The 26,841-nt window shown below is 41.0% G+C and overlaps 1 protein-coding gene across 2 annotated transcripts; it reads left to right on the forward strand.

Moving 5' to 3' along the window:
• Positions 1 to 17,559: 17,559 nt before the first annotated feature.
• On the forward strand, positions 17,560 to 26,539 carry LOC136456094 (cleavage and polyadenylation specificity factor subunit 2). Of its 2 annotated transcripts, none has more exons than XM_066455857.1 (18): positions 17,560 to 18,286; positions 19,171 to 19,339; positions 19,514 to 19,610; positions 19,683 to 19,809; positions 19,890 to 20,005; positions 20,238 to 20,332; positions 20,412 to 20,563; positions 20,849 to 20,906; positions 20,976 to 21,083; positions 21,354 to 21,603; positions 21,975 to 22,156; positions 22,450 to 22,545; positions 22,660 to 22,758; positions 23,161 to 23,292; positions 23,632 to 23,676; positions 24,696 to 24,860; positions 25,569 to 25,643; positions 26,119 to 26,539. In XM_066455857.1, the coding sequence occupies exons 1-18, from the start codon at positions 18,138 to 18,140 to the stop codon at positions 26,215 to 26,217; spliced, it is 2,214 nt and encodes a 737-aa protein (XP_066311954.1). In that variant the 5' UTR covers positions 17,560 to 18,137; the 3' UTR covers positions 26,218 to 26,539. The 2 variants fall into 2 exon arrangements, with proteins under 2 accessions (XP_066311954.1, XP_066311955.1); XM_066455858.1 differs by having other exon boundaries at positions 19,689 to 19,809.
• The last annotated feature ends 302 nt before the right edge of the window (positions 26,540 to 26,841 follow it).

The following is a 26,841-nucleotide window of genomic DNA, read 5'->3' on the forward strand; positions in this document are numbered from 1 at the left end:
AACTTTGAGGATTAAGAGTTTGAGTCAGTTAAATTCTTGCACCCACCTTTAGCATTTTAGCATGCTGTCGAAGGCTGTCTATTTATTGTGGATTCAGAGGTATTATCCTTAGTAGATTGCCTTCTCCTGTTATTTTTTTAACTGTTTAAATCTCCATGATATTTTCTGATCCAATTATGGTATGTCTATATTTTCTAGGTTGGCCTCTCTTGCTGATCTAGGGGTAGTATTTTCTCAATCCTGTAGAGAACACCTTCCAAGTTCAGTTCATCGTTTGGGTGAGTTATCCTCTTCCTCTGCCTTTCTTACATGTTATCCTGGGAATGACAATGATTTCTGCTAGACACAACACTGATCATGTTCCTTGATCATTGATATGTCCACAGCCTTCTTTCTCAGTCCTCCCTATTTTTCAAGACATTTGTAAATTTTAGGTTCTGTGGAGGTGTTTTCTGTCTAAAATGATGCAACGTATTTCACATATTAGACAATGTGCATTTGCTGTCCGAAAAGAAGATTGTGAACAAATTTACAAGTAGTTAGTTCTTTGATCTATCGTGTGTCTAAAAAAGAACATAGTGGAATTAGAAGAGATTTATTGCTCCATGATATTTTCCGATCCAATTATGATATATATGTCCGTATTTTCTAGGTTGGGCTCCCTTGCTTATCTAGGGGCAACACTTTCTCAATCCGTAGAGAACACCTTCCAAGCTCAGTTCATCGTTTTGGTGAGTTATTCTCTTCCTCTGCCTTTCTTACATGTTATTCCTAGAAATGGCAATGATTTCTGCTAGACACAACAGTGCCTCTACATTGTTCCTAGTTAACCGGTCATCCGCATGTCAAAATCTTACTGCCTCTTTTAACTTCAGGCATGTATGAACCGCGTTATGGATTCAGTGCTACACATCTCTGCAGACTGTACAACATAATAAGTGTTGTCCATCTGCATTTTTTCCAACTTAGGTACTTCCTCTCAAATCACTAATTTAGTCTCCACTTATGCTTTGTTTCACTACATTTTATTGAAACACAAGCCACATGGAATCGCAGCTGAACCTCCATCTCAGCAAAACAAAAAAAAGCTCCACTCTCTTGTTCTAATATTTCTTGGACGTAGGTTCCATACCGTGCTATGTCAGCAAATCTAACATTCAACATATGAATTTGGTGTCAACTTTTCAGGTTTGCCTTCCTAGGTCTTAAGATCAGGAATACAGTCAAGATACCCCACGCTTCTTCCTTCACTGTAGCAGCATGAAAAAAGAATAGCCTTCAGATTATTTTCTGTACATTGTTTCTATCTATGCCTTTAACTGACGATGACGTAATATTATTATATGCTACATAAAATTTCTATTTCAAAGATATCTTTTCCAACTGCTCAAAAAAAAGGCCACGTATTGGTTGTTGTGTCATAATGGGCATGTATTAGCTGCTGCTGTGATAGTTCCCTAAAAGATACACGCCTCCTAATTGTTGACGAAAAGTTAAGTACACACATCTATCTTCGTATGACAAGTTAATTAAAACTGTGGCTGCTCTATAGCTAATGCTCTTGTGTTCGAACCGGCATATTTGTGGGGTTTTGAATCATATATATATATATATATGCTGGTGAATATAGCAAGTTCTACTTTTTGTTACTGCCCTTGCATAGGATATGTGTACCTGCATAGGATATTCTTTCCTGATTTCTTAAAAAAATAGTTATACACCTGCATAGGATATGTGCACCTGCTTCTAACCTAAAGTGATTTTTTCTGGTTTGCTATGTACTTAATCTATTCTGATTGGTTAGGGACTATGATTCATATTGCATTGCTACAATACATGATTAAGAAGGTACATCCTGATCAATGTCTACTGGCTACTGTTGCCTTGGCGATTCTTATGCAGAGTCCGCAGTCATGAACAAAACGAGAGTGGTAAATGTTTTTGTGATTATTTGGCGTCATAGTTATGGTTTAAGCTATGCAGCACTTCTAATTGTCCATCTCATCTTTTTCAGGTGTCCAAGAAATAAAAAAGCACATATGCGAACTCTGCCGAAAACGGACTCATCTGACCATAGGTACTTGCATTTAGTTTACTTTTGTTGTGCTTCCTACAACCTTACAAAATGGCCAGTCTCGGCTTCCTTCCAAGTTTCACTCTGTACTTCGTTATCTGCAGTCCAAAGTTAGGCGAAAGAAAGGCTTAGGTTCCTATATGTATCATCATTTTTTCCATTCACTCAGATTATGAATATCCATAAGTACTTCATGGTATATCTCAAACCAATGGCTTAGGTTCCTATATGTATCATCATTTTTTCCATTCACTCAGATTATGAATATCCATAAGTACTTCATGATATATCTCAAACCAATTCAGTCTCTGCATTTGTAACTGCACGTGCGCGCGATGGTGCGAGCCCTTTCACCAGTCTATATTAAACTCCTAATATTGTTTCCATCTAAAGATTAAACATATTTTTTGCCTGCACCTTAATCAGATGATTTGCCGGTGCGCGCGAGGGCGCGCGTCATGGACTAGTCTTGAAATCAATTCGGATGGTACCCTACTCTGTCCGAGCCGGACACGCCATGTTCCTGCGGCCGGGACGGATCTCTGGATCAATGTCCAAGCCGGACACGCCATGTTGTGCGGAGCTGACCTCTCCAGCACAGTTTATATATAGTGCTATTAATAATCCAAGCCTAGGTCATGGATAGCAACGCTATCCTCCTGTCTGGTTCAGATGGCGAGGCTCGTCCCGCCATGTCCAGCTTATTGGTCATCATCTCTTTCTTGGTGTTTCTCATACCAGCTTGCTTCATGTCCTACGAGCTTTTCACAGCCCTCCACAACGCCGGGAGGATAAAGTTCTTGGAACCCATCGCCTACACCGGTCTCGAATCGGCCGGAGACGTTGTGCGGCCATCGTTCAACGTTACACTACGCGCTAAAAGCACTCACAGCTGGGTCAAGGTATGCAGCAGCGGACGAGCAACGATGGAGGTGACCTACTCTGGCGTGACATTGGCGATGACTGATGTCGAGCGGTTCTGCCTAGACCCCAAGCGGGAGAAGGTCATCACTGTATCTGCGTCTCCAGGATGGCCCGTTCTTCCCAGCGCCTTCATGGAGCAAATGGAGACTGACCGGCAGAACGGTGGGATTCAGATGGAGATCAACTTTGGCTTCCGAAAGGTGGAGCAAGCTCAACCATATGACCAGGTAGATATGTTGGTGCGGTGCCCCGCTACGTTGGATGCCGATCAGCCTGCTTCCACATGCAAATCCTACATTATCACGAGTTGCTTGTCCAAAGAACGTACAACTACGGGCCTGCAGCAACTTGCATTGTATTCCTGCACGCCACTATCTTTCGTGATGCGCTATGCATTTTCAATACTGTAACTTAATTTAGATATTTTTATCTTTATTTATCTTTATCTTTACCTATCATTAAAGAGTGATGCGTTTCTTCCTACCCTGTTTTTTTTATTCCCACAATACCCCTTGGTTTCTTAAGTCACCTCTAGCCTGCGCTTGATTTTCTCCCCCCTTGACATGGATGCACGGTCAGCCCCACACGCCGGCTAGATGTATCTTCTGTTGTTCTTTAAGCATCAATCCAAGTCCAGACTGTTAGGATCGATGAGTGTACCTCTCTGTGTAACTATAGATCCGTAGTAAGACTCATGTTCGGGTTTCTTTGCACGCCTTGGCTGCAGCCTCCCGGAAGCCGGTGCTCGGCACTGGTGGTGAGGAGGCGAGGTGGTGGCGATGCTGTGGAACGGTGGAGACCCTGCAGGGGGAGCGACGGCGGTGGTGGGGCACATCCCGTCGCTGGCAGCACGACCTTTGATCGGATTAGGGTTTCTCTTGTAGTGGGTGTGGCGGCTCTGGTCAACCTCGTGAAACGAGCCCTGATCCCCACCTTCTCTATTTGTATGTGCTGTGCGACAGGGGCCTACCAACCAGTTAGGGTTGGGCGCCCCCGATCAAGGCGCAGAGGCAAGGGCCCAATAGGCCGTTGGGCCTATTGGTGGAGATCAACTAACATTCTCCCCCTTGATCTCATTCCATCTTTCAATTTCATATCATTTACTTTTGTTCATTCCATTACATAATAGCTCATAGAGCATGTTTCATCGTCACGGTCCATTGCCGATAGACTTAACAGCTACAACTCACTACTCTGTTCTAAAATATATACTTATCTTTGGGCCTTCTTTTGTCCAGGAATTTTATAGGCTTTTCTTTAAATCCATGCTAGCTACATGTTCTCTAAACACCATGTTCTCTGAACATGTTGGGTGGTAAGCCTTTTGTAAGCAGATCCGCAAGCATCCTTTCTGTACTTATATGCTCAAGACTTATGACTTGATCTCGGACTTTATCTTTCACAACATAATACTCTATGCCAATGTGTTTGGCAGCACCACTTGACTTATGTTGTGAGCATATTGTACTGCCAGATTATAATCGCAGTATAACTTTAAGTGGTCTATAGATGTCGTCAACCACCTTCAAACCGGGTATGAACTTCGTTAGTTAGTTCACCTGCCCGTTGCCTCATAACACGCTACAAACTGTCATATATTGTGGACGATGTAGTGACAGTTTGCTTTGAGCTTTTCCATGAAATAGCTCCCCTTGCGAGATGATAGAAAATCCACGTCTGAATATGCATTCACTCTCGCATAATCAGAATCTGAATATCCCACCATGTGGAGTGAATCAGATCTTCTATATGTCATCATGAGGCATTTCGTTCCTTACAAATAATGCAAGACTTTCTTTACTAATTTTAGTGTTCTATTCCAGAATTGCTCTGGAATCTGCCAAGTAAAACCCGGTAACAAATGCCAAGTCAGGACGCGTACATACTTGAGCATGTTGCAAGCTTCCAATAGCTGAAGCATATGGAACCACTTTTACTTTATCGATTGAGCTCATATTGGTTCCTAGGGCATTTAAAATCCTCATATCTGTCGCCCTTGACTATAGGAGCAGGTGAGGGACTATATTTGTGCATACTGAATTTCTTTAAGATCTTTTCCATGTATGCTTTTTGTGACAGTCATTATACCCTTTTTCTTCTATCTCGGTGAATCTCGATTCCTAGAACGAACGAGGCTTCGTCAAGATCTTTCATATCAAGTTTTGAGGACAAAACTTTTTTATCTCCTAGAGTAGACTGACATCACTACTAGCAAGTAAGATATCATCTACATACAGGACAAGGAAGATAAACTTCCCATTCTTAAACTTTTCATAGACATAATTGTCCTCTACATTCTCTTTTAAAACCCAAAATTCTTTATTGACTGATCAAACTTCAAGTACCACTGTCTTGAAGCTTGCTTTAATCCATAAATGGATTTCTTTAGGCGGCATCCCATTCGTTCTTTTCCTTCCATGACAAAACCTTTCGGTTGTGCCATGTAAACATTTTCCTCTAAGTCTCCGTTGAGAAATGTCGTCTTTACATTCATCTGATGTAATTCTCAATCGTAATGTGCCACTAATACCATTATGATTCTGAAGGAAACTATACATGAGACTGGAGAAAAGGTCTCATTGTAATCAATTCTTTCTCTTTGCATAAAGCCTTTTGCCACAAGTCACACTTTATATGTCTCCATATTCCCTTGAGAGTCATGTTTAGTCTTGTAGACCCATTTATAGCCAACTGTTTTGACTCCTTTAGGAATTATTTCCAATTCCCAAACTTTATTGACATTCATCGATTTCATTTCATCTTCCTTGGCCTCAAGCCACTTTGATAAATGATCACTTCTCATGGCTTCTTCAAATGAGGTGGGATCATCCTCCATTTGAAATTCCTTAGTGTTATACACTTCATAATCAGCAGAAATAGCTGATTTTCTAACTCTTTGAGACCTTTTAGGGGCCTCCACATTTGGTACAACTTTTGTTTGAGGCTGTTGTTGCTCCCCCTTATGTGTGGCAATAGGTTCTATGGGATCCTGAGGAACAAGTTTCTCATCGTCATTCATTGTTGCCACAGGTGGGATAACAACAGGTGCTGGTACCACAGTATCTAGCACTATTGCTGCAGCTATAGCAGGTAGTGAGAAAAATGGCTCATGAATCATTGGAGTGGACGCATACACCCGCTTCACCTCAAGGACAATTTCTCGAGCTACCATGCTCCCCCTCATCTTTTCATCCTCTAGAAAAACAGCGTGTCTCGTTTCCACAAACTTTGTATGTCTCTCTGGACAGTGGAAAATGAAAACCTTTTGACTTTTCTGTGTTGCTAATGAAATGGCACCTTACTATTTTTGGATCTAACTTTCCAATGTTTGGGTTAAATACTTTAGCCTCAGTAGGGCTCCCCCACACACACGCAAGTGGTTTAGTGAGGGTATACTTTCTATCCATAACTCATACGGTGTTTTGGGCACCGATTTACTTGTTACTTTTTTGAGAATATGAATGGGGTTTTTAACGCCTCCATCCACAGGCTCAACTGTAAGGTGGAGTAACTTATCATACTATCCATCATATCCATCAGGGTATGATTGATTCTTTTAGCTACTCTATTCTGTTGAGGTTCACCCGGTATAGAATACTGGGCTAATATGCCATTCTTTTAGGGTATGCCGACCGCAGTACTCTCCCATGGTCAGACCTGACTATCTTAATCTTTAATATCTTGAATTTATCTAGTACATCTTTCTTTCTTTGATTGGATAAATATAGCCATAATGGGAGTACTCATATGTGAATGTTATGAACGAATCATAACCATCCACACTCTTTACAGGAAAGCTGATCATAGATGTCTGTGTGAATAATCTGTAAAATTCCTACGCTTCGTTTGCCATCTTTCTTAATCTTCTTTATATACTTTCCTTTTATGCATTCACTGCATTGTTCTTAGTCTGAGAGCTCTAATGGAGGAAGAATATCATTCTTAACTTATCTTTCTATTCTCCCCCTCGAAATATGGCCTAAATGACAGTGCCATAATTTCGAAAACACATCATGAGCTCTCTTATGTCACCATTTCCAGAGTAATACTCTGTCACCAGCTGCTTTATCAGCTGGGTAGCATATGTCTTTGAAGAGCCAGTGAACTGACTCTTTATTCTATTAAGGTACTCGGTGACTGTGTTACACTCTGGGATTGAGCCCATAATTACAGGTTCAATTATGTTCTTTATCACAGCCAAAATATTTCTTGTTGACAGTGACCCACTTCCTATGCACAAAAATCATAGGACTATCTTTTGGGATTCAAAATCCCTCTCTTTAGTTGCCCAAGTGGCATCATTCTCTTTTGTCTCCCTCACTGGTGCCACAAACTCAGTGGAACGCGGTGAGGTGACTACCCAGTCCACCTTAGACAAGATGAAAACTAGGTCAAAACTTTTCTTATCATAAAAATAACACCATTTGCATGCCTTGATTACAACGTTGATCAAAATCAAAACATACAATTATTCTTATACACTAATTCTACATTATCGTTGAACAGAAATAGAATTAATGCATAAATCTTTAACTTTCACAACTGTTCTTACACACTAATTCTACATCACCGTTGGGCAGAAGTAGAATTAATGCATAAATCATTAAAATTAACATCTATTCTTATACACTAATTCTACATCACCGTTAGGCAGAAGTAGAATTAATGCATAAGTCATTAACATTATGATATTATTATTAACAACGTTGGTCAGAAAATAACAACATCATAATCATATCTAAACTCTTTTTCTCCAATTAAATACCACATTGATTCAAAATAACTAGAGAATTAACATTTTCTTTAGCAGCGGAAAAACTTTCTTTCTTCTCCAATTAAATATCACGTTGGTACAAATTAACTAGAGAATAAACAATTTCTCTAGCTATGGAAAAACTTCTCCTTTTCTTGAATTTTACCCACAGGGAAAATTGTATTTTTTATTTCCTTTAATCCATTAATCAATTTCTAGGAAATAAATATTTACTGGAAAAACTTTCCTTTTCTCTAGTTAAATATCACGTCTATTCAAAATCACTGGAGAATGTACTTACTCAATTTCTTGAATTTTACCCAATTACTTTTCTATTTTTCTTTTGAGCCAATTTGCATATTCAATTTTCTAGAAAAAATAAAAAAACGAAACTGGGCTCTTGCTCTTTACTGTTTTGGCATGAAACAACCCACGTCCCACAGCCGCGTGCACCCTTCCCGCGCGCTCACCCGCGCCCAAGCCGCAACCTAGGCCTGGGCCGGGAATTTGGCCTGGCGCGCGCACCCGCCTGGGCTGAAAGCCGGTCCATTCTTTCATCACCGTCAGATCTCATCCGACGGCTGCGCGGTGAGATCGGGCCGATCAAAAAGGGTGACGGGCGCCCTCCCCCCAAAAACCCTAATTCATTTGCGCCTCTGCTCTCTCCCTCTCTCTTCGTTTCTCTCTTCACCACTCTCCCTCTTCTCTCCTCACACAGCAGCGAGGCGAGCGCAACCGAGAGTGAGCAAAGGCGGTGGAGCAGCGAGCCACGGCGCCGTCGCCGACCCCCTCGCCGGCGTGTGCATTCCCCAGCGGGTGAGCGCGCCACCGTCGAGTGGCCTGGCCACGGCGTCCCCTTGGCCAAGCTCGGCGAAAACCTTCCTAGCTCGGTCTTCTTCTCCCTCATCGGCGAAATGGTTCGCCCGGTGCACAGCGAGATCTCTTTCCACTCCCTCTTCCCTTTCTCCATTCCCATCCCCTGTTCTTTTTGATTTGGATTGAGTTCTTCTCTTTTCTGAAATGATGTGGGGAATTAGGGTTTGGATCTAGGGTTCCTTTTCTTCTTTCCCTTTGAATCTGAGCGGGTCTAGGCCGAATCCCACTTCTTTCTTTTCTTTTTGCTTGTTCACCCGAAAAGGGGATCTAGGGTTAGGGTTTCATTTTTCGATTCGATTCGGCCGATTCGGTTTTCTCTCCTTTGATTTCTTTTCTTTTCTTTGATTTCTTTTCTGATATAGGGTTCAGCTCTGTTCATCAAAAGCTGAAACCTTTTCTTTTCCTCCTTTCTTTAACCCAGTTAGGATTAGGGTTCCAGTGCCGAGGGCCCTTCTTTTTCTTCTTCCCCGAGCTGTTTGCGTAGGTTAGAGTTAGGTTCTTGAGATCCTTTCCCCTTTCTGTTCACTGTTGTTTAACCCGATTAGGGTCAGGGTTAGGATTCTTAAGATCTTTTCCCATTTCTGTTCTCTGATCTGAACAAGGATCTTTTCTGTTCTTGCCGTGCGCCGGTGAGAACGGCGGTGCGGCCATCTTTTCTCCCCCGCGCGGTGGCGGTAGTGACCGGTAGACAGTGACTTCCGCCACCCCGGTCACTCTTTCTTTCTTCTTTTACCCGATTAGGGTTACACAGAGGCAACCTGCTCTGATACCATTGTTAGGATCGATGAGTGTACCTCTCTGTGTAACTATAGATCTGTAGTAAGACTCTTGTTTGGGTTCCTCTACATGCCTTGGCTGCAGCCTCCCGGAAGCTAGTGCTCGGCACGGTGGTGAGGAGGCGAGGTGGTGGCAATGCTGTGGAACGGTGGAGACCCTGCAGGGGGAGCGACAGCGGTGGTGGGGCACATCCCATCACTGGCAGCATGACCTTTGATTGGATTAGGGTTTCTCTGTAGTGGGTGTGGCGGCTCTGGTCAACCTCGTGAAACGAGCCTTGATCCCCACCTTCTCTATTTGTATGTGCTGTGCGACAGGGGCCACCAACCAGTTAGGGTTGGGCGCCCCCGATCAGGGTGCAGAGGCAAGGGCCCAATAGTTAGGCCTATTGGTGGAGATCAACTAACACACACTGACATGGTTGAGAACACCATCGATCAACAAACACCAGCGACTGTCCCCGAATCTATCTATGACAAAACAAAAAAAGTTTGAATCAGATCACCTTTCCTAATCGACCTAGACACAGCAACATCTCTAGCGGCTACTAAAAACCAAATACCGAAACTGATTTATATCAAAAAATCAAATCAAACCAATGAACAAAAGCATTCAATCAAACAATTAATAAATTTCTCAAGCGATTTAGACCCTCGGACAAAACAAAGAAAAGAACAAATCAAGAATCGGGCAAGAGGCGGACACAACCCGGCAACAACCTGCCGATGACTCCTCCTGTCCTCCCCCACCCGCAAACCACGCTTGGCAAGCACTTGTGTTCGCCCAAAACCCGAGCCGCTAGGAACAGGCACAGTCCTACGCCTGCGGCTAGTCGCTGTCCAATGTCTTCCGCTGTCTGACTGTTGACGCCGACCCTCCCACCCCTCAACATCTGGCCTGTTCGCTGGTTGGTTTCTGGGACTGGTTTGGGCTGGCTGGTGCTGGTTTATTGTGAGAGGAAAATACTGTTGGCTGGCTGGTTTGGGCTGGCTGAAACCAACAAGCGAACAGGCTGATCGACACCACCATCTTCAAGGATGATGCGAGTCAGAAGCACAAGCACCTGCTGCCGTCAGTGTCAGAGTTGACAGCGCTTCCGAGCCATCGCGTGAACTCAGCCACTCAGGATGTGCATCTCGCCTCACTTCACGTGGGACTGCTGGAGCTGCAGCTCGGCTCTCCTCGGTAGGACCAGTAGCCACTGCTCGCCTCGTCGCGTGGGCCAGTTGTCGTGCCCGCACCACAGGCCTCTGCTCGGCCCAGCTGCCGGCACAAGTGGGTGCTACTCAAGGTGAAGGGATTTTGGCAATTCTGCCTCCATGGGAAACTGGATTTGATGAATTGTCATGCCTCCAAGTGGGCCATCGTTCCGATTGGTATCGCTCATTTAATCTCTATCTCTACATCTAAAAATTACCGAAGGGAATCGATCACCCGGCTTTCACCTTCCCCTCCCCTCGCGCTAACTTCACTCGGCTTGGACGGTTTCACACAACACCCCCCCTCCCCCCGGAATGACCCGGCGCTCCCACGCGCGAGGTGACCCCGGTCCCCTTGCTCTAGCACGACAAGATCCCGACGCTCCCTCGCTCATCCGCACAAAGATCCCGGCTCCAATCATCGATCCGCCTTCCCCGTTTCTCGCTCCAACACAAAAGGAAAGATCAATCCTCTCCCCCTGCAGTTCTCACCATTCGCCTGGCTCCCTCGCGATCCATTCGCCACCCGGTGCCCTCGGCCTCGCAAGCCCTCGCCTTCGGCCTCGTGCTGCCGCCAACCCTCGTTGTATATATATATATAACGTTAATTTACGAGATTATATATATAATCTCTATGTAGCTGGCTACAAAATAACTACTACCCTGTAGCTGGCTATAAAATAATTTATTCTGTAGTCACTTTGAGTTACGATAATTACTATGTTAATTTACGATATTATAGTAACTCCTTACTAAATGGTTTACTGTAACGTTACGGTAAATATCCCTATGTGTTATAGTAACCCAACTATCGTAAATATGTATTGATATTATCGTAAATTAATATATAAAATTATCGTAAATGGAGATGGCTACGGAATAACTTATTTTGTAGCTGTCTACTGAATATACTCTCTCGAACTACTATCCCTGTAGCTGGCTACAAAATACCTTATTCTGTAGCCACTTTGAATTATGATAATTACTATGTTAATTTACGAGATTATAGTAACTCCTTACTAAGTGGTTTACTATAATGTTATGTTAAATATCCCCATGTATTATAGTAACCCAACTATCGTAAATATGCATTGATATTATCGTAAATTAGTATATAAAATTATCGTAAATGGAGGTGGCTATGGAATAACTTATTTTGTACCTAGCTACTGAATATACTCTCCCGAACTACTACCTTGTAGATGGCTATAAAATATCTTATTCTGTAGCCACTTTGAGTTATGATAATTACTATATTAATTTACGAGATTATAGTAACTCCTTACTAAGTGGTTTACTATAACGTTATGGTAAATATCTTCATGTGTTATAGTAACCCAACTATCTTAAATATATATTGACATTATCATAAATTAGTATATAAAATTATCGTAAATGGAGATGGCTATAGAATAACTTATTTTGTAGATGGCTACTGAATATACTCTCCCTATAGAACTACTGCCCTGTAGCTAGCTACAAAATAACTTATTCTATAGTCACTTTGAGTTACGATAATTACTATGTTAATTTACGACATTATAGTAACTACTTACTAAGTGGTTTACTATAACATTATGGTAAATATCCCCATTTATTATAGTAACCCAACTATCGTAAATATGTATTGACATTATCGTAAATTAATATATAAAATTATCCGTAAATAGAGATGGCTATAGAATAACTTATTCTATAGCTGTCTACTGAATATACTCTAGAACTACTACCCTGTAGCTGGCTACAAAATAACTTATTCTGTAGTCACTTTGAGTTACATAATTACTATGTTAATTTACGAGATTATAGTAACTCCTTGCTAAGTGATTTACTATAACGTTATGGTAAATATCCCCATATGTTATAGTAACCCAACTATCGTAAATACATTATCGTGTGTGTGTATATATATATATAACTACTTGTTCTGTAGCTGGCCATAGAATAACTTATTATATGGCCACTTTAAGTTATGATAGTTATTATGCTAATTTACGAGACTACAATAACTATTTACTAAGTGATTTACTATAACATTATGGTAAATATCACCGTAACTTGTAGTAATATGAGTATCGTAAATACTTATTCATGTTATTGTAAATTGGTACAAATATTATCGTAAATCAAAGTGGCTATAGAATAAGTTATTCTATGGTCAGGTGCAGCTAGCCATAGAATAACTTATTCTATAGCCACCTTAATTTACGATAATGTTTATACCAATTTACAATAATATAAATATATATACACGCGCGGGTACGATAGTAAGGATCCGGTGTAAATACGGATACCCGAAAATAATCGAACGAGAGCCACTGGCTGATTCATTGTCGAATCAGAATAGGCTGCGCGTGGAAGCCGGGAGCTAAGTATACTGGCCGTTTATCTTATAATTCGTACTTTTTAGCTTGTTTTTTCAGCCGGGATATTATTTTTCTCTCACGACAAATTAGCCGGAATAGTATTTCGACTTATTTTTTCAGCGAAGCGAACAAGATCGTAAAAAAGAATCACGGTACAACCAATGTCGGATTATACGGGGTGTGTGTCCTACTCGGTATCGAATTCCATGGCACAATGTCCTTGATCGGTTCCCATATATTAATATATTATATATAGCCGCACACCAGGTAGAAAAACCCAACCCCCCGCACAATATCATGTCGTGGTTTGGCGTCACGCCACGCCGCGGCTCGTGCGTGCGTGGCGTGTGGCACACCCTTCATTTCTCATAATTTCACACATGTGCACACATTAAAACCACCTATTTTGAGTTGAGTCAACATTTAGTCATGCATGACTATGACTTTAGTACACCGATCATTTTTTTAGAATTACACAGTACAACGCATACGTTCATAACACGCACACACACTCACCCCTATGAACATAGGTACGCAGACCCTACCCCTATAAACACCTCTGAAGGACTGAACAGACAGATATCGAGATTCACGAAGTCATCACAGGTGGCTCGCTGTCGACGGGGATGTTGCCTACCACTGAAAGTATAGCGCCGTTAAATTCTGAAATAAATCCAGAAAAATATGAGCACCTGTGCCAAGTCGTGGACTTGAACTCGGGTGGACAGGTTACACCACAAGAAACCTTACCAACTGATCTATGATCAATTCGCAAAATATGGACCTTAAGATTTATTTGATTTAATTGAATTAAAGTTAGGTCAAGCCTAATTAAATCCAACACTTACCTGCCTCGATGATCAATATCATCTCCTCCATTGTCTTCAGGTTTGCTCAACACCACTTGTGGACAAATTCACATATTAATCTCACATGAAAAATATTAGTCCATCTAATATTGTCACTTAATTACGAAAAATTAAACCATGACTTTCACATAGCGATGACTGCACATATGCTCGGGAAAGCTTCAAACACGCATGGTAGACAGTGCATTTGCCATGGCATCAATGCTTGTGGTAGGCTCATCGCACTATGACAGGGCGGTTGCAAATTGCATCAAATCAAAGAGAGGTGCTAGACCGAGCTGTGGCTGCCACGATGCTACGCTTGGAGATGGAGAGGTGGACAGCTTGTTCGGGAGGTCGTATCGTATCGTGGATTATTTACTGCTGGCTGGTTTGGTGTGAGAGAAAAACACTGTTCCCCGCTGAAAATTTACGATCGTTTACGAGCAAGCGAACAAGCTGGGGGTAGCTATGCGTTGATGACCATTATTGTGCCTAGAGACAAAACGACACACATGGGGACGAAAGGGGAAGGAAAAGCGGCTAATTCATGCGAATATGGAGGAGAGGCCTCGGTATTGTGTGTAGGATCGATCAGCGGATCAAATGTCACATGATATTGGAGCTCATTCCCACTTGGTAATGGACGTGTTTGGGACCACGAGGTCACAATTGTGTGGTGCGGTATGGCAACCACAACCTCCACCCCGCGACATGAAAAACATGCTAGTTAAATCTTGTGGACGTGTCTCTCGCAATAGAAGAAATCAATGGTACCGTAATATATTTGATGGGTTTTCTAGCTTATCGTGGTTAGACAGCGCGACTAAAATCAGAAACAAGCACACCTATCCAATTCAAAGCAACGAATTAGGGATATCAAATGTTGTAGGCTCCGTTCGCTTCATTGAAAAAATAAGCAAAAACACTGTTTCTGGCTGATTTGTTGTGAGAGAAAAATACCGTTCCGACTAAAAAAACCAGCTGAAAAGTACATATTATAAGAGAAGCGAACAGAGCCGTAAGGGTGTGTTTGGATCTCTACATCTAAAGTTTAGAGTTCTAAAAATTTAGAGCATTTTAGATCACTTTTGAGATCTAAAGCTCTAATATGAGGTGGGCTAAAGTTTACAACTAACTTTAGTATGTTTGGAGCTTTAGCTCTAACAAGGTAGCATGTCATGTGCGTTGCTATGGGACAACTAAATCTTTTGTACTAAAAACACACGGATCGCACGATAAGATAACAATACTGTTAAATTAAATACCGACGTTAAAGTGACATTTAATTCAAAAAGCAAAGTTCGTGAAATTAACACAGTCACGGAGAGCGTGGCATCAGTAGGCTCACAAACTCTACTGTATAGACTTTTTCATGATATGGCTAAGATAATATTTTATATCAGCAGAAAGAATTCTCCGATATCAATTTCTTTCATGCAGTTAATAAATCCATGAATAAGTTCCACTACATCGCTATATAATCCTATATACACAGGTTCGAGTATATATGTAAATATTAGTGCCTGTTACATGGATAATACTGCGTGTCTTAAAAAATCTCTCATAAAATTTTAAAACAAAGTATGTTATACTCACCGTATAAATATGTGTGGCTTTAGGACTATTCCACACAGATATATATTGTAGAATAAGGTATCCACTTGAGTGTTTGTTCCAAGATGTTGAATAAGGTGTTGTAATTCTTAATTTTGACATATTTTCCAGGTAAAGGCAACCAACGATGACACTTTTTTTAGTGGTGCATAATTTTATGGTGCACCTCTTGACTATATGAGTAAGGACAAGTTAGCACTATAAAGGCCTAGAAAAGCTACTGAGAAGGTCAAGGTTGAATTTTCCTTCACTATGCATACTAAAACATATGTCCCCGTTTATCATTAGCGATGCTTTTGATGCAAAGCAATTCAACATTACCATGATCAAATATAAGTTTGAGTCTCTTATGAGCAATCTCTTAGAGGAACTCTTATTTTTTATGTGATCTGCCTCAAGGATATTGGCAGCACGATAGACCCATATTGAAATATCGCACCAAAAAATATCTATGTTTTGTCCACGATTTATTTCCCATGAATACATGCGGGCTATTATGATAACACTAACTACATCAAATAAAAGATTAGAGAGAATTTGTATTGCCTCTAGAAGGATTTATTTATTAACTTCTTTGGACTCTACAGGTAGTTTTAAAATATCTATTTGCATGTCTTACCTCGTATCCTAATTCAAAATTTTATAGTTTAATTAGAATATTTAGGTGATTGTATATATATATAATATTCAATACAAGAATAATCTATGCATGATTTTCTTGAAAGATTTCTGCAGTGTAAAGACATCTTCGTTTTTCATGTATGTCCATGCTAACGCTACGGTAAAAACAAAAGGACAATATATTAATTAAAAAATAAAAATAAAACTCATGCTCAAAGTCAAAGAGATAAATTATGAATGTTTGAATTTTGTCATCCATTATCTATCGGCGTGCCTATAAAATAGACTGAATAAACAATTAAACATAGATAGAAAACTAAATTAATGAAATAATCATTACAAGATATCAATTATCTTATAGCTTAGGACAATATCGCATAGCTACTAAAAACTGTAACCATACCCCCACCTTCAAACATTGTCCAGATAAATGGATTACAATGAAAGAAATGTATATCAGAGATTTCTTTCTGTCAATATAAAACATTATCTTAGCCGCATCATGGAAAGGTCTATAAAGTAGAGTTTGTGAGCCTGCGACACCGCGCACTCAGTGATTGTGTTAAATTTATAACTTTGTTTTTTAGATTAAATGTCACTTTAACGTTGGTATTTAATTTTTACAGTATTGTTATCTTATCGTGCGATCCGTGTGTTTTTAATATAAATTATAAGTTATCCCATAGCAACGCACGTGCACGCTACCTAGTATAAATATAAAGAATGAAAAAGACGATAAGAAAGATTGGCATTAGGCCAACTCCTTTTGATTCTTTACAAACATATTTAAAAGTTAACATGTGGGCTATGGGCATCAAATCAAAACAACGGAAAGAAAATGGATTCAATCATAAGTAGCATTTGTCCTATTTTTTTTTGAAAAAAGAAAGGTACTGTAGAGTTACATGATTGTCAATCTTATCAACACCATCAATTTCTGGCAATTGTAGAACTCAACCAAGACACCCATTGAAGTGCTACATCCATAGCTCGCAACCTAATTAAGAGTAAGTTCTCGCAAGCCTAACTCCCTAGCCATTATTAAACTGCATGAAGGGCTCCGAAATAAAGACCACTATTTGAAAAAAGAGTAAATGATTATTGTTTCTTTCTATGCATGATTGCTTTCTTCTATGCATGATTATTGTTTCCTTCTATGCATGATTTATGCATGATTATTGTTTCCTTTTATGCATGATTGTTTACTTCCATACATGATTATTGTTTCCTTCTATGCATGTGGTCTAAGGATGATTGATTTGTTTCCTTCAAAGTAGGTGGGGATCGCATAGATGGTAGTTTTTTTCTATCACGTGGGGTATCGCATAGGGTGGGCAGACGAACGAACCAAAACAAATATCGCACCAAAAGATATCCACGCTTTGTTCTTTTTAATTATATCGTAAATGAGAAGTTTAGTGTTCCAAAATTTAGAGGTGAGAATCATACATGCCCTAAGTCAATTTCTGGCGAAAAAAAAAAATTCGAACCTACGGCCCAAACGGCGCGCTTCTCAGCCCGCTTCTCCGCGCGATTCCCTCCCCAGCGCACGGAGGGAGAAGTGGGAAAAATCGCCTCCATCCGCCCGCGCCTCCCTCCGGCTCGCCGCCCTACTCTCCCGTCGGGTCGGCACCCGCGCCTCCCTTTGCCTCCTCTCTCGCTGGAGCGCCGCCGCCTCCGCTAGCTCGCTCGAGGCTGAAGGACGGGACCAAGCGCGACTGGCCACCGGGCGTCGGATCTGCCAGACTGGGCTGGACTGGCCCACCGGCACGCCGCCGCCGGAGCGGCACGGTCTCGCCGCACAGCTCCCATCACCGGAGCGGAGGGGAGCCGGCCTCGCCCCGCTAGTTGCCGAGCGGCTTTGCGAGTAGGGCCCGTCATTAACGGGCGGCCTGCTTCCTCTTCCTCCTCTCAGAGCCCCGCCTCACCCTCACCCTCACCCTAAGGCGGTTCGCTGCTTGCCAGCTTCCGAGTTCCGAGTTCCGACTTTGGACACACTCACCCTAAGGCGGAATCCTCCGCCTGCGGCCACCGCTCGCCGTCGAACCGCCGACGCTGCCGCCGAAAGGTTTATCAGATCAAATGGGGACTTCGGTGCAGGTGACGCCTCTCAGTGGGGCGTACGGGGAGGGCCCTCTGTGCTACCTGCTCGCCGTCGACGGCTTCCGCTTCCTCCTCGACTGCGGATGGACGGACCTCTGCGATACCTCGCAACTTCAACCCCTCGCCAAGTACGCATCTTCTTGCTCTCGTGACTCGTCAGCTTAGCTTGTATTCGATTCAGTTACCTGTGTGGAAGTGGCTCCTGCGCCGGACGCACATTTTAGGACACCTTTTCGACGAATTGCCTCTGGCGGGTGAGTCTTGGGAGTTGGGCTGGCGCTGCGCTCAGATGGGTTGACGGCTGGCCCAATGCAATGCGCAACATCGATTTGTTCAGTAATCAAGGGAGTGGTGTAAATTCTGGCTGATGATGGGTGCCTCTGCGTGACTAGGAGTAGATGGAGGGTAGCTCGTGGTTTCTCCAGTCCTAGGGTTTTTTGTGCTGCAACCGATGCTATCTCCATCTTGTTTCAATGATTTGACTGATGTGCTTGCGCAATGCGCATTCATGTGTGTGTGCTGGAGGGTGAATGTTCACAAATCCATGTCCATCCAAACATTTATGTGCTTGGGTTGCTGAATGGCCTGCTATTATGCCACATCTTCTATGCCTAAGGCACAGTCTAGTGTAATTGACACTCTTGCTCATATCTGTTGTTTCTTGTAAGAGGATGCAAATAAGTCTCTATCTGACGCTATAAAACCATGTAGCTCCTTCTGTCCAAACTTTGGCCTCCTTGTGTAACACCATGCCAATAGCAGTGCATTGCCTCCCCACTGAATAATCGTTTCACCATTCATTTTCCTGCCGTTTGTTGTATTTACACATCTTATAGATGCAAGGACTGCACTCCATTTTTCTTTCCAAAATCTACACTCAGCAGTTGAGTAAAGGAGATACTTTCCATCACTGCAGATGCGTACATGTCATTGGTGTCAATATGCTATTTATCGTCGAAGCAAATTGATTGTTAGTTTTCACTTACACTAATAGATACTTTATATTTTTCAGGGTTGCACTAACTGTAGATGCTGTTCTTTTGTCACATCCTGACATGATGCATCTAGGAGCTTTGCCTTATGCTATGAAACATCTTGGGCTCTCGGCACCAGTTTATGCAACAGAACCCGTGTTTAGACTTGGCCTTTTGACCATGTATGACCATTTCCTATCTCGATGGGTAAGTTTCATGGTGCTCAATATTTTCCTAGGGCGTACACTTTTCAACCACACTCATTTCCAATACCATATAGTCTCCCTCCCTCCCTCCCAATATGCTAAAGAAAACTGGACTCCATTTTGTAGTCTATATTTGTTCACAGTGGACCCTTACCACTTAATATTTCTTTTGCAGCAAGTTTCAGACTTTGACTTGTTTACTTTGGATGATGTTGATGCTGCATTCCAAAATGTTGTCAGATTGAAATACTCACAAAATTACCTTCTTAACGGTCAGTAAGGTCATGATGATGTACATCATTTTGGCTTGCTACTGCATCTGCTCACGTAATATCTCTTGGTAGATAAAGGTGAAGGGATTGTTATTGCTCCACATGTGGCTGGGCATCTTTTGGGGGGGACAGTGTGGAAGATTACAAAAGATGGGGAGGATGTTGTGTACGCTGTTGACTTCAACCATCGGAAAGAGAGGTTGGATCCTCTCCTGTGTTTTTTCCAGAATTAATTTAGTTTTTAGGCATAAACTACCGAAATTGCTGTATTTTTCCCAGGCATTTGAATGGCACCATTCTTGGATCTTTCGTGCGGCCAGCTGTTCTGATAACCGATGCTTACAATGCTTTGAACAATCAAGGCTATAGAAAAAAGCAAGATCAAGATTTCATTGGTACAGCACTCAACACTGAATTTGCTTTTATTATTCTGTTTAGATTTTTGCAGTTTCAGTAGTATTCCAAAGTTCTAGCATCTACATTTTGTCATCTCATGATGAAGTTCCATGGTTAGATATTTTTAGAGCTACAAAATGATGCGTTTTTGACGCTTTATTTTTTTTATATATGTGATGCATCCTAGCCATGGTGTTGTACTGTTGTCTAATGCCATCATGGTTTATGCAGATTCATTAATTAAAGTTCTAGCAACTGGTGGAAGTGTGCTACTTCCTGTTGATACGGCTGGTAGAGTGTTGGAACTTCTTTTGTTGTTGGATACGGTAAAAATCTCCGACACTATTGCTGGACTCTGTATTCCTGTTATTTCAATAATGTGCTGACTGTCTTGATATGTTACAGTACTGGGACGAACGGCGATTGCAGTACCCTATCTACTTTCTGACAAATGTGTCGACAAGTACTGTTGACTATGTCAAGAGTTTTCTTGAATGGATGGGTGATCAGATAGCAAAATCTTTTGAAAGCAGTAGAGCCAACGCCTTCTTGTTAAAGTATGACCTCAAACAGAAATAAGTTCTAATTAAACCTTCATTTGGTTCTTTTTGTGCTATGTTCACTGCAAATCCTCTTTTAATGCATCTCATGATGTCACAGTTTTATTGTGTCTCGTCTCAGTTGTTCAGTTATTAGAAGCCTATCATTTGAGCCATACTATTAGCTTTTTAACCAATGCTGCACCTCAGATTTTGTATATTTGTATTAATGGAACAGTTTAATAAATAAATTGTGGTCCATCTGATTCTATTATTAACAACTCTTGATGTTCTATGTCACAGAAAGGTCACGCTGATAATTAACAAAGAAGAGCTTGAGAAATTGGGAGGTGCTCCAAAGGTTAGGGTAACATATTTCTCTGTTCTCTACTGTATTGTTGGAACCTTGAAGTTAACAATTATTTAGCAGGTGGTTCTAGCATCCATGGCAAGTTTGGAGGTTGGCTTTTCTCATGACATATTTGTTGAGATGGCAAATGAAGCAAGAAATCTAGTGCTCTTTACTGAGAAGGGACAGGTACATTCCTGTGTGTTACTCTTGTCATGAATCTTCACATGCTCTCAGTAGCTAGCAATCTGGAATGACATGTCACAGGAAGTATTAAGCTTCCAAATTATGATTGCTGACAGTGCTTGCTCGCACTTGGAACAAAATGTATATTACCATGAACCCTCACTTCCACTAAACTTCCATTCTTTTAATCTTAATGTTCTTTCTCTTTCAAGCATGATTGTTGTGTCATGTATCATTCTACAATTATCTGACTAGAAAACATGTGCTCTCCAGTTTGGGACACTGGCTCGAATGCTCCAAGTGGACCCACCCCCTAAAGCTGTAAAGGTCACTATGAGCAAGCGCATTCCTTTGGTGGGTGATGAGCTAAAGGCTTATGAAGAAGAACAGGAACGGATAAAAAAAGAAAAAGCGCTAAAGGCTAGCCTTGTCAAAGAAGAGCTGAAGGCTTCTCTTGGATCAAATGCAAAGGCTTCTGACCCAATGGTCATTGATGCAAGCTCATCTCGAAAATCTGCGAATGGTATTATATGCCTAGATGTTAATCTCCCTCATAACTTACCACACATGCAACCTTAAAATATATGTTTTTTTGAAAGGACCACATGCAACCTTAAATATGGTGTATCTGCTGATAACGAGTTCTAGAGTACACTTGCTGTTTCTTTGACTATCTACTTTTTTTCTGCTTGCTTCAGGCAATGGCCTGATCAAGTCTGATGCCACTTTTCGTGATTATTAACTATATTGAAGTAGACAAGACAATGCTTATACTAACATGTCTGCTGTTCCGTTTAGTTTCTACAAACTTATATTATGCTGTAAGGTTTTTACTATTGGATGTTACATGTTATGTATAGTTGACTATCCTTCTTTACTTTGTGGTACTATCAGCTGGTTCACATTTTGGTGGGAACACTGATATTCTCATTGATGGATTTGTACCTCCTTCAACCAGTGTTGCTCCAATGTTTCCCTTTTTTGAAAACACTGCTGAATGGGATGACTTTGGTGAGGTCATCAACCCTGATGATTATATGATGAAACAAGAAGAAATGGATAATACTCTGATGCTTGTAAGTTTGCTTATACACCCACATGCCTGTTGAGTTTTTAAAGTTGGTCATCTGTAAATAACCTGTCTGTCATATATAATTATTGTTCATTGTTACTTGAGTTGCATTGACTGGATCAGATGACTCGACTGAACTATACTTCGGCAGTTCCATTGGAGCAAATTAGCAAACTCTGTGCTTTCCTTTGTGATAACTGAGATGTTTTGAACAGAACTGGAAATACATGAAACTCCATACAAGACGACAGTCAATTGAATTATTCTAGGTTCTGACAAGCATGTCATATTCTTCAGGGTCCTGGAGATGGTTTAGATGGTAAGATTGATGATGGCTCAGCACGCCTGCTTCTTGATTCAACACCCTCAAAAGTCATTTCCAATGAGATGACTGTAAGTTTTTTCCTCTTTGTTTTCTTTCATTAATTTCTGCATGAGTCGCAGAGCTAGATATGTCTATATAATTGAAATTTTACATGTGCTCTGGTATACTGAACATTTTTTTAGGTTCAAGTGAAATGCTCATTGGTTTATATGGACTTTGAAGGTCGCTCTGATGGGCGTTCTGTAAAATCAATTATTGCTCATGTGGCTCCATTGAAACTTGTATGTGACTTTAATTTGACGTATTCTTTCTTGTACCTGCATGGTTTAGATTCTACACTGTCACTTTTAACTTAAGAATGCTCCTTTCTGGAGCATATTCTTTCTTTCTGCACACATGTTGTTATACTTCTCCATAGCAAAAATAACTTTTTGAATTTTCCCCAACCCCATGTATATCTGTGGTTTTGACACCAAAGATGGTAGGGTATGCCATTTCTATGCATTTTTTGGGGTTGACATGCCACTGCAAAACTTTATTTAAATTGCAAATGTCTGTTGCTTCTTGTTTGATTAGTTAGAACAAGATTTGAGTGACCTGCTACTGTTATCCTTGTGGTCGATGGTTTACCTGTACATAGAAAGTTGTTATCTTATGCTGGAATTATGCATGACTTTTTGCAGATTCTAGTGCATGGATCAGCGGAAGCAACTGAACATTTGAAAATGCATTGCGCAAAGAATTTAGACTTGCATGTTTATGCTCCTCAGATTGAGGAAACAATTGATGTAACATCAGATTTATGTGCTTATAAGGTTAGAATCTTAACTGCAAACTCTCTTTAAGTACTGAGTAGAACCTTTGTCTATCAGATAACCTAATATTAGTAATGTGCTACTTCTTATCTGATTGTTGGAACCAATGAGGTAAAATCAAACCCCTGACACGTACTAATTACTCAAATTTAATTAAGTTACGCAACACTATGATCTTCTAGTGGGCTGCAAGAATACCCTAGTGTAAATGCCATTGCTTATTAAGCTAGGAGCCTGTGTTCCTGACTTAACTGCATCATTTACAATTGGTATGTTGCATATTTCTTTAACCTTCCATTTGCTTAACTTTGTGATGTTTGTGCTATCTTGTTATCTCAGGTCCAACTTTCAGAGAAGTTAATGAGTAACATCATTTCTAAGAAGGTACGAGCTATATTTCTCTAAGCCATTATCATTCATTCTTTCTGTTGCTGTTAACAAGCTCCAGAGAACCTTGTTATGACAATCCAATGGTCCAACTTCCCTTTTGTATAGTTTAGCCCTCAGATTAAGCCAAGCTAATTTGTTATAGAAAAAAATGCCCCTTGCAAAATTGTGAGTTCTTAAACACTGCACCAGAACTTTAACTCCTTAGGTGTTGAAATTCTAAATATTACCATTCCCTTTCATATATGGCATTTGTTGATTTGAGTGTTTCTTATATTGGTTGTTACTGCATTGTTCAGTTGCTAGCTCTAAATAATATCGAACCAGTTGCATTCATTATTCAACTTCAAAGGCTTTGCATGCCAAAAAGTTGTCCATTCATAAGGTCGGCCTGCAGGACCTCTCCCCCAGCCTGATAACAACTCCTTTGATGCATGGTGGGCAAGCACAAATTCTGGTGTTGATGACCAGACTAAAAAGTCTCGATTCCATCATCATTCTGGGAGCTTGGTCCATTTGGAATCACCGCAATCGCTGTGTGTTTGATTGATGGGATTCAACCGAGCCTAAGTAGTGTTCTGGTTTCAGTAAAAGATGAGTTCCTCCTGTGGAGTTTGGCCGGAGCTCGGGGAATATCCAATCTCTCCTTGCTCTAGAGCCAGCCAATGCATGAGTTCCTCTCTAGTGGTCTTGGGTCAAGTTTGAAAAGTGAGAGAGATACACCATTAGATGTAAAAGGGTGTGTGTATGTGTGTGTCTGTATGGGGTTTCTAAACCCGCTCCTTTACTCTTCTTAATATAATGATATGCAGCTCTCCTGCGTGTTCGAGAAAAAAAAAGTTGTCCATTTACCATAAGAATTGGCCTAGTTTGAGCTGGTACCTATAGATTTTGTAAGGCAAGTAACCATGTTTTTCATCCTTGAAGCGGTTAGTTTTTAAACACTGTACTTTGTTATATGCCCTTACTTGACTACAGGTCATCATTAAAATCACTAACACCATCATGGTCTGCAGTTGGGTGAGCATGAAATTGCTTGGGTGAATGCAGAAGTTGGAAAAGAAGATGAGAAGCTTATTTTGCTCCCCCCATCATCAACACCGCCACCCCACAAGCCAGTTCTTGTGGGTGATCTAAAATTGTCCGATTTTAAACAATTTTTGGAAAATAAAGGCTGGCAGGTAGGTTTATTATATTGAATTGCTGAGTCTTTGACCATCCCCTGTACCTATATAGCCATTATCCAAACTTATAGTTTTAGGAGTGGACATGAATATTTCATTTAGTAAGTACTCAGTTCCAAATGATAAGTCGTTCTGGCTTTTTTAGATACATAACTTTTGGTACCCACCTAGATATACATTATCAGCCCGTTCGCTGGTTGGTTTTTGGGCTGATAAGCCCGGCTGGTGCTGGTTTGTTGTGAGAGGAAAACACTGTTGGCCGGCTGATAAGCCCTGGCTGAAACCAACAAGCAAACAGACTGTATGTCTAGATACATGATAAGAGTTGTGTATCTAAAAAACTAAAACGACTTACAATTTGAAATGGAGGGAGTAGTTTTTTTTCCCAGTTGAACACGAGATGAGAGGATCAAATATGTTGAGATTCAGGTGTATTAGTATAGTATGTTGAGAAGAAATTTGTGCTGGCAACTTTCACTATCCCTAGCATACAGCAGGATACTAGATGGAACTTGTTACCTGCACAGGCTGTTTAGTGCACATAGCCTATAGATGTTAACAGTCTCGACTCTCGAACAAGAGTTGATTGATGAAAGGTGTAGCATATGTATTTTTAGTGGATAATATTAAGCGGGAAGGTATAAATAATATTTTTGGTATATACTGAAGCCATTGGCATAGTCGCTAAGGAAAGAGTTGTTGCAGGTTGAATTTGCCGGAGGTGCTTTACGGTGTGGCGAATACATCATGGTGCGCAAGATTGGAGATTCTAGCCAAAAGGTAACTTGAGCATCCATTTAGGAGCAACACTCTCTGCATGTTTCAGCAGAACTTGATCTGCTCCAGTTCAAGAACTATGGTCCAGGACATGAGATGATACATGACAAACAGATGCCTCATTTTTTTGACATACAAACAAAACTGCAGGAGCATAGTTGATATGCCTTGCCCGGTGGTGTGAGACTTAACACACTTAGGCCCTGTTTTGACGCAAAGTACTTTTGGAGCTCTAAAAAATACCATGGTTTGCAAAATAGTTTGGTTTTGAGCAGCATTATGAAGTGTTTGGATGGAATAAGCCTTTTAGTTTTGAAAGTTATGTTGCTTAAAACTGTAGTCTATTGGAGGGTTTTTCTTTTCTTTTTTTTTCCTAAACCTTGATTTTGCATGTCTATGGATTCTAAAAATGCAGTTTGTTGATACTACAGCATCCAAACAAGGTCTTACGTTTGTGATACGATGATATATATTGCAGGGCAGCACAGGATCTCAGCAGATCGTCATCGAGGGCCCACTCTGCGAGGACTATTACAAGATCAGGGAGCTTCTGTACTCGCAGTTCTACTTGCTGTGAGGCAACGTACGGCTGCTCCATCTCGTGTTACATTTAACCCAGTCGTGTTGTGCAAGTGATTAGTGCATAGGCAAGAGAGGAGCTAGTATTGTGGGGGGATCCGGGAGCTGTTTTGGTGGTAGGATGTATTGGAACCGGCCGCACTCGAGGAGCTAGTATTGTCGGAAAACATTTGTAAGTACTAACATGGTGTTTTGACCTCTTTTGTTTCCCCTTTCACAAGCTTAGATTTGTGTTGGCCTAAATTATTACAAGAATGGTACTTCATCCGTCCACAAAAAGTGCAATTCTCACATTTCGAGGACTACAAGTATATGAAAAAGTATACACCCATAAGACAATAAATACCATTAGATTTTTATAGAATATATTTTTATAATAATATATTTGGAGATATAAATGCTAATATTATTTACTATAAATTTGGTCAAACTTGAGTTAGTTTGATCGGTACGGTTTTCATAATTGCATTCTGTCTTGTGGAAGTGCTGAACTGGGAAGGTGCAATACTGATGTTTCCTGTTCTTTGGTGCGGGATTGACGAGATCTTTTTAAACATACCATGAAATTTGCTCCGGGAGAATCAGGACCTGAGGAGTGCTACTCAAGCTACTAACTTAGCTA

The sequence above is a fragment of the Miscanthus floridulus genome, chromosome 6, assembly GCF_019320115.1.
Source record: "Miscanthus floridulus cultivar M001 chromosome 6, ASM1932011v1, whole genome shotgun sequence".
In the NCBI taxonomy this organism is placed as follows: Eukaryota; Viridiplantae; Streptophyta; class Magnoliopsida; order Poales; family Poaceae; genus Miscanthus; species Miscanthus floridulus.